This window comes from Urtica dioica, chromosome 2 (assembly GCF_054948205.1).
Source record: "Urtica dioica subsp. dioica isolate 48M chromosome 2, U.dioica_male_clone48M_v1_H2, whole genome shotgun sequence".
Lineage (NCBI taxonomy): Eukaryota > Viridiplantae > Streptophyta > Magnoliopsida > Rosales > Urticaceae > Urtica > Urtica dioica.
In genome coordinates, this window is record NC_142757.1 from 40,818,952 (window position 1) to 40,826,131 (window position 7,180).

Below are 7,180 nucleotides of genomic sequence, written 5' to 3' on the forward strand. Positions count from 1 at the left end.
ATGAGAATCGACATAAAAATTAGAGAGTACATTTTCTGATCAGGCTACCACAAAGAGTGGAGTTAAAATTAATACCAAATAGTAATTGTGTGATATTTTATTAAAGACGAAAAGGAGCAAACAGGACTAACTCAACATCAATGAAGAGAAGAAGGGCGCATAATGATTAGCGAGTGTAACACACGCGCTGCAAAACATCGGTGAGATTCCAATCAAGGTAGAGGTTGTCAGCTTCAAAGTGTCATAACTCATAACCCCACATTAAAGGGACAAACCTCTTATTATTATTTTTGGTTTGGTTCATTTAAACCTCAGATTTAACCAAGCTTAGTAAATCTTAGCAACTATGTTTTCATTTCCCATGCCATGTATTCAATGCATGAGAGAGAAGACAGAATCGGATTCCAATTCTTCTCATAAAGACACGACTTTCTGTTTCGAAAAAAGAAGAGAGACAATGTAAAGGAAATGAAGTCATTTTAAAAAAAAATTAAAAAGGGAATATAACATAACATAATCATAAAATAAAGTGTAAAAAAAATTAGTAACACTAAAAAAAAAAATGTAAAGATGTAAGGTTACTTTGGTCCAATCACCAATGTAATTGTTGCATAAAGAAAGAAAGGGGTTTCAGAAAGAGACACAGAGAGAGAAGGCGTTGAAGAAAGATTCTTATTTCATTCACTCTCTCTTCTTCTTCTCTAACTTCAAGGGTAAGTTTCAGACTTTTCACTCTTTTTGCCGTGTATAGTATATGAATATTTTTTCTTTTCTTTTCATTTTCAATGGTGGTTGATATTCTCTCCCCTCATATTGTGCGTGCCACTCTTTTGTGACTTTGTTCGCTCCCACATCTTTTGTCAGTGCCACTTCTGTATTCACTTCCTTAGTTGTCTCTCTCTCTCTCTCTCTCTCTCTCTCTATACTGTTGGAATTTTTGTGTTGCTTTGAATCCATTTTTGCTGGTAAGTAATACACCCTCTTGGCATTGGCGATCTTAGGGATTTTTCTTTTCTGGCTCGTGTTCTATGATTGAAGTTTGAAACTTGAATGCGGGTTTCAGATTTTAGCTTCTGGGTAGTTCCGAATATATTCCAGTATTTTTTTTCTTTATTTGTTTCTTTTTATATTTTCTGAGCTATTTGATTATTGCCAAGCTTTGACTTCTGCCAGTTGAAAGCTTGTCCTTTAAAAAAAATAAAATATAAAAATAAAAAATTGAGAAAAAGGAAGAAGGGAATATCAGTGTTCCACTTGAAGCTAGGAAATGGCCTTGCTTAGTTTAATTTAGTCGGTGTGTGTATTTATATTAACTTTTTGTTAATGGAAAAAGATTTAATTCAACCTGTTGATTCTAGTATTCCGATTGCTCATATCTATTCCCTCTCTCTCTCTCTCTCTCTCTCTCTTTATTGCTTTGATTGTGTTTATAAAAGTAAGATATTTCAGTTCCATTATTGGGATTTTCTTGAATATGATTCTTTATCATGACACATACTATTTCTTTTTCCCGTAGACTTGAACCACAACAAACAAATACAGTCTAATCAGCTCTGAGCTCTGTTCCCCCTGAAGATGGTGTCAAGGTCCTACTCTAACCTCCTAGATCTCTCCTCCGGCGACTCTCCGAGCTTCTTCCGGGAGAGAAAGAGGTTCCCCCGGGTGGCCACGGTCGCCGGAGTCCTCTCGGAGATGGACGAGGACGCCGCGAACAGCGTCGGCTCCGACGCCCCGTCCTCGGTCTCGCCGGAGCGAATGATCATCGTCGGAAACCAACTCCCTCTCCGAGTCCACCGGAGCCCGGATTCCGGCGAGCGGTGCTTCACCTGGGACGAGGACTCCCTAGTCCTCCAGCTCAAGGACGGCCTCGGCGATGACGTGGAGGTCATCTACATCGGGTGCCTAAAAGACGAAATCGCCCCCGAAGAGCAAGACGCGGTCGCCCAGACTCTGCTCGACGAGTTCCGATGCGTCCCGGCTTTCTTGCCGCCGGACTTGTTCACGAAATTCTACCACGGATTCTGCAAGCAACACTTGTGGCCTTTGTTCCACTACATGCTTCCATTGTCGCCCGACCTCGGAGGCCGATTCGACCGCTCGCTATGGCAGGCCTACGTGTCGGTCAACAAGATCTTCGCTGACAAGGTCATGGAAGTTATCAGCCCCGAGGACGATTACGTGTGGGTCCACGACTACCACCTCATGGTCCTCCCGACTTTCCTGAGGAAGCGCTTCAACCGGGTCAGGCTCGGTTTTTTCCTCCACAGCCCGTTCCCGTCCTCGGAGATTTATCGGACCCTTCCGGTCCGGGAAGAGCTTCTCCGAGCGCTTCTGAACTCGGACTTGATCGGGTTTCACACGTTCGACTACGCTCGCCATTTCCTCTCGTGTTGCAGCCGGATGCTCGGGATATCGTACCAGTCGAAACGGGGATACATCGGGCTCGAGTACTACGGCCGGACCGTGAGCATCAAGATCCTCCCGGTCGGGATCCACATCCGGCAACTTCAGTCGATCCTCAACCTCCCCGAGACCGAGTCGAAGGCGGCGGAGCTGAGAGAGAGATTCGACGGAAAGACGGTGATGCTCGGCGTCGACGACATGGACATCTTCAAAGGGATAAGCCTGAAGCTCCTCGCGATGGAGAATCTCCTTGTGAACCACCCCGACAAGAGGGGCAAAGTCGTCTTAGTGCAGATCGCGAACCCGGCGAGAGGGCGCGGGAGGGACGTCGAGGAGGTCCGGGCCGAGACCCGAGACACGGTGGAGAGGATCAACCGGACGTTCGGGCGGGAGGGTTACGAGCCGGTGGTCCTGATCGATTCGCCGCTGGAGGTGCACGAGAGGATCGCGTACTTTGCTATAGCGGAGTGTTGCCTCGTCACGGCGGTGCGGGACGGGATGAACCTGATCCCGTACGAGTACATAATCTGCCGGCAAGGGAACGAGAAGCTCGACGGGACGCTGGGTTTGGCCCCGGGAGCGAAGACGAGCATGCTCGTTGTCTCCGAGTTCATCGGGTGTTCTCCGTCGCTGAGCGGGGCAATCAGGGTCAACCCGTGGAACATCGACGCCGTGGCCGAGGCCATGGACTCCGCTCTCGTGGTACCCGCCGCGGAGAAGCAGATGAGGCACGAGAAGCACTACAAGTAAGTATGAGAACTTTGGTTGACTTTAACCTTAAGAGTTTATCTGGTACTGGGTAGCAAATTAGCCAATGTAAGTTTTAAGTAAATGTTGGGTAATTAGCCAACGTTTTGATAGGGTATTTCAATCAATTTACGCGTGTAAATATTTGGTCTGGTTATATACCAAAAATTTACTAAAGGTTGGCTAAATGGCAAACTAAAACTGTAAATAATGGTAAATCGTATTCCCGGGAATTCTTTGATTATGTTGTTTGGTGTACATCAATGTTAAAAAAAGGATTCTTGGGGATGTGATTACCTTCAACTGAGGTAACGTGGAAGCCACAAAAGATGGTGTTCAGATTACCACTCTCTCGATTAATGGTTAACTGCAGATAATCTATTTTATCCCCTTCAAATGTGCCTTTAAACCCCTGATTTTATTATTTCCTGAAAGAAATATTGAGTTTGGAGGTCCAATTTAGAGGTCAAATATGAGATTTCATTTAAGCTTTACCTTGAATTTCCAGTTAAAATTACTCTCAACCAAAATCCCCTTAAAAAGCCTCTTTTTTATTTTTTATTTATATATATATGTATATATATATATTGGACAGTAGGAACTTTGATTAACCTTAACAAAAATATTTTGTTTGGTACGATGTAGTCTTAATCGTACATTGTTTTGTGTGGATCAATGTTTTAAAAAGCTAGGTATTAGATTTACCTTCAAATGAGATAACGTAAAAGTCACCAAAAAAGTGGCTTTCAAATCAGATAATCATGTGTTTTTCCCTCAAATGTGCCTAAAAAACCCTGATTGTTTTTTTCTCTTTTATGTACTGCTCCGAAAAGACAAAAATTGAGTTTGAAGGCCTAGAAACATATTTTACAGGTTAGATATGAGATTTCAGTTAACCTTTGCCTTGAATTTTTTTTTTTTTTTTTTTTTGTCAAGATTCCCTTAACCAAAATCCCCTTAAAAAGCCTTTTATTATTAATATTTTTTTTAACATGAATTTGTCGGTAAAAAAATTGGTTAACCTCGGAGATTTTTTTTTCTCATCGTTATTAAATGCCATAAAAAGCTAATTTTTTTTTTCTTCAAGTAAAAAAAATTAAAATTTTTATAAACGGAAACTACAGGTATGTGATCACGCACGACGTGGCGTACTGGGCGCGGAGCTTCTACCAGGACCTCGAGAGGGCGTGTAGAGACCACGTGAGGAGACGATGCTGGGGCATCGGTTTTGGGCTCGGGTTTCGAGTCATCGCTCTCGACCCGAGTTTCAGGAAGCTCGCGGTCGACCACATTGTCTCGGCTTACAGGCGGACCAATAGCCGGGCGATCCTTTTGGACTACGATGGGGCTCTCGTCTCGTCAAGCTCGATAAGCGCGAACCCCAGCGCTGATGTCATCACCGTCCTCAACAGCTTGTGCAGAGACCCGAGGAATATCGTCTTCCTCGTCAGCGCCAAGGACAGGACCGTTCTCACCGACTGGTTCTCTTCCTGCCAGAAGCTCGGCGTTGCAGCCGAACATGGCTATTTTCTCAGGTATATATTTTTGTGTATGACCTTCTCTTGTGCTGGTAGATATTGGACACCCTAAGAGAATGTCTTCGTCCTACTAATTTCATAACCTCTCTTTTTCACAGAGTTATACAATTTCTATACTATTGTATATATAATTTATAACAAAAAATTAGCCAAATAAGCCATCGAAAGTCTAAGAATTGCTAGATAGCTAACCTTTTGTAAATTTTTTGTAAATAGCCACCTCAACTTATTTAAACACTCAGAAAGACAAAAATACCCAAAAACATTCCTGTCTATTTTGGATTTTTTTTTTCTTTTTGAGTGCCTTAAATAAGTTGAAGTGGTTATTTACAGAAAATTAACAAAAAGTTGGCTATTATACAAAACGCTACAAGTCAAATGGCTATATAGCTAAAAGACCCAATTTATAATTACTATCTGCTTATTATTATGATACCCTCAATAGCATGGGTCCTAGTAACACATTGTTTCGTAACATTTTTTGTTTTATTTTTTTATTAACAAGATGAACAGTGGATCAGATGCTACTGAGATGACACAGAATACATCTCCACCCTTAATTTTTTTGTTTGCTTTAACAAATAAATAGAACACGTACGTGAAACCGGGAATAAATTGAAAATGCATTAGAAAATGTGTTCTAGCTGAAGTTCTTTTTTTTATTTTATTTTATTTTATTTTTTTTTTATATAAAATGATTGGAATCTGGGTGTCAAATTTGGCAGGACAAGCCAGGAGTCGGAATGGGAGACTTGTGTGTCGATAACAGATTTCGAGTGGAAACAGATTGCAGAGCCGGTGATGCAACTATACGCGGAGACTACAGACGGGTCAACCATAGAATCCAAAGAGAGCGCTCTGGTGTGGAACTACCAGCACGCCGACCCCGATTTCGGCTCCTGCCAAGCAAAGGAGCTTCTCGACCACCTCGAAAGCGTCCTCGCCAACGAACCCGTCTCTGTCAAGAGCAGTCAGAATATCGTCGAAGTCAAACCTCAGGTCAATTATCCATATCCCTTCCCTCAGTCGGGTTTGTTTCCTTCGTATTTTTACGTTTAATATCACATCAGTTGAGTCTTGGCCAGTTTATCAGTTTTTAGGATTTCATAGTCGGGTTCGAAAAATCGGCAATTGGAATATTTGAGTTTCGAAAAATCGAATAGTGTGGGTCATTTTCAGTTTATTTGTAAATTATAATGATGACTGTTTTGGACGATTTGTTCTACATCACGCTATTTGTTTCATTTTTTTCTAGAAAAATCTCAAGATTGTTTCTAAATAGAGAATTGAAATTAATAGATTTGCAAAATAGTCGAGGATTGTCTAAAATGAGTGAAATAGACGAAATGTGCGAGAGCATTAGGTTTCAACAAATTTTTTGACCTTGCGGTAAAACTTAACGAAAGTAATCTACCGACAGAAATTTTTCCGCAACGCATAATCTTAGCGTTTAACGTGTATTCCTAAAATATCTCTCACCCTTTTTGATTTCTCAACCATATAATATTTGCATTTTAAACACAGGGCGTGAACAAGGGTTTGATAGCGGAGCGACTACTCTCGACGATGAAGCAGAAATCGATTCTCCCGGATTTCGTGCTCTGCATCGGGGACGACCGGTCCGACGAGGACATGTTCGGCGTGATAACGAGCGCGAAGGAGTCTCTATCCCCCGTGGCGGAGGTGTTTGCGTGTACGGTGGGTCGAAAGCCGAGCAAGGCCAAGTATTACTTAGAAGACACTGCCGAGATTCTGAGGATGCTTCAGGGCCTTGCCAACGCCTCCGACTACGCCGCCAAAAACTCCGCTTCCCACGCTTTCCAGCGGCTCATAATCGCCGAGTAAATAGTTTTCATCTCGAATTCGAGTGTGTTACTTTGGTTTTACTGGATTCTTTTCTCTGTGTAGTAGTTTATATTCATCTTTGCCTGTTTACACATCAACACAGGCATACATATATATATATATATATATATATATATATATGTATGATTTTACTATACATATAGATATACCGAGTAGTTTCAACTTGGATTGCAATTACTTAAAAAAAAAAAAAATACTTGGATTGCAATAAATTGCTTTATTTAGAGTTGCTACCATACAGGAACATGCGACAATTATTATTTTTTATTTTTATTTTTCCGTAAGTACGTGCTTATTTTATTGTATTCGGTCTCTTTAAATGAAGGTTAGGAGGACTTAGGACATAGAGGCGTTGTCCTCAACAAACCTGCATCACTGTAAAAAAAAAAAAAAAAAGGTAAACCAGCGATTATTACTTAAGAATATTATTGAAATGACTTTCATTCAATGATTGTACGTGTTAGGGTTCTGCAAAACACCGGAATCAGTAAATTAAACCTGACCATGATTTATTAAACCAGCGGTTCGGTAAAAACTATTAATATTTATACCAATCTAGTTTAAGAGTAGACTATTAATATTTCTATCAATTTAGTTTCAAAACTATTCTAGTTTCAAAACTATTT

General features: G+C 41.2%; 1 protein-coding gene across 3 annotated transcripts; it reads left to right on the plus strand.

The window, feature by feature from the left end:
* The first annotated feature begins 434 nt into the window (after window positions 1-434).
* Window positions 435-6,838, plus strand: TPS5 (trehalose phosphatase/synthase 5). 3 transcript variants are annotated; one of them, XM_089605193.1, is made up of 5 exons: window positions 435-713; window positions 1,517-3,149; window positions 4,275-4,685; window positions 5,414-5,687; window positions 6,213-6,838. In XM_089605193.1, the coding sequence occupies exons 2-5, from the start codon at window positions 1,576-1,578 to the stop codon at window positions 6,531-6,533; spliced, it is 2,580 nt and encodes an 859-aa protein (XP_089461319.1). In that variant the 5' UTR covers window positions 435-713; window positions 1,517-1,575; the 3' UTR covers window positions 6,534-6,838. The 3 variants fall into 3 exon arrangements, with proteins under 3 accessions (XP_089461319.1, XP_089461326.1, XP_089461333.1); XM_089605200.1 differs by lacking the exon at window positions 435-713 and adding an exon at window positions 799-965; XM_089605207.1 differs by lacking the exon at window positions 435-713 and adding an exon at window positions 1,261-1,294.
* Window positions 6,839-7,180: the final 342 nt, after the last annotated feature.